The 796-nt window shown below is 47.2% G+C and overlaps 1 protein-coding gene across 1 annotated transcript in view; it reads left to right on the forward strand.

Moving 5' to 3' along the window:
- LOC119592422 (MAM and LDL-receptor class A domain-containing protein 2-like) overlaps nt 1-796 on the forward strand; it is a gene marked incomplete in the record, with an annotated part of 30,439 nt that overhangs the window by 22,156 nt on the left and 7,487 nt on the right. Inside the window, 2 exon segments of the mRNA XM_037941244.1 lie at nt 147-267; nt 456-699. Coding sequence (XP_037797172.1) covers nt 147-267; nt 456-699 — 365 coding nt within the window.

Raw genomic sequence — 796 nt, forward strand, 5'->3', positions numbered from 1 at the left:
GTTGCTCTACACGCCTTTTAAATCATACTGCATTGAAACTATTCATAGTGCCTGGTAGATTATGGAATAAAGAGATATGTGTTTTAATGTTATGCTGTACTCAGGATGAAATCGTGTTTACATGTATTGTTATTACTTGTCAACAGGCGGTATAGTTATTACGAGGATGGCTTGACTCTTATTAAGGAAATGGACACGTCTGTTAAGAATATCTGGTTAAGGGCAGATTTTAGAGTTCACAATGCGACCGAGAATAAGAATTATCAGGTACGTAGCTTTTTATTTCTTAATGTATGGCATGTGGAAATTAAATTTACTGATTTATTGCTTCATTTCTGTCAGTTTATGTTATCTTCCTGTTGCTTCACTGCAGTCCTTATCCCCTCCTTGCCGTGCACACAAACACACCATCAATGCCTGTCTAATCGCCGCCTCCCCCTCCTCCTCCCTCGCAGATCGTCCTCGAAGGCAGGGCGAGTCAGGACTACATAGGCAGTCTCGCTGTCGACGATTTCTCGATGACGCCCCAGTGCGAGGAATCTCTCAACCAGAATCTTCCCGGAGGAGACCACCTCACGACGCCTGCGCCCATCTGCACGCCGGGACAGCTGGCTTGTGATAATGGCCAGTGCTACAATCCGGCCGTGGCTTGCAACTTCCTGGATGACTGCGGAGATGGCACGGATGAGCGCGGATGCAGTGAGTGTTCGGTTGCTGTTTACGGATGCAGGGGTCCGGTCGGTTACTGGTGGTGCTGTTGGTGATGAATTCTCCGACGATGTCACTCATTTTGCAG

The sequence above is a fragment of the Penaeus monodon genome, chromosome 30, assembly GCF_015228065.2.
Source record: "Penaeus monodon isolate SGIC_2016 chromosome 30, NSTDA_Pmon_1, whole genome shotgun sequence".
NCBI classification, from domain to species: domain Eukaryota; kingdom Metazoa; phylum Arthropoda; class Malacostraca; order Decapoda; family Penaeidae; genus Penaeus; species Penaeus monodon.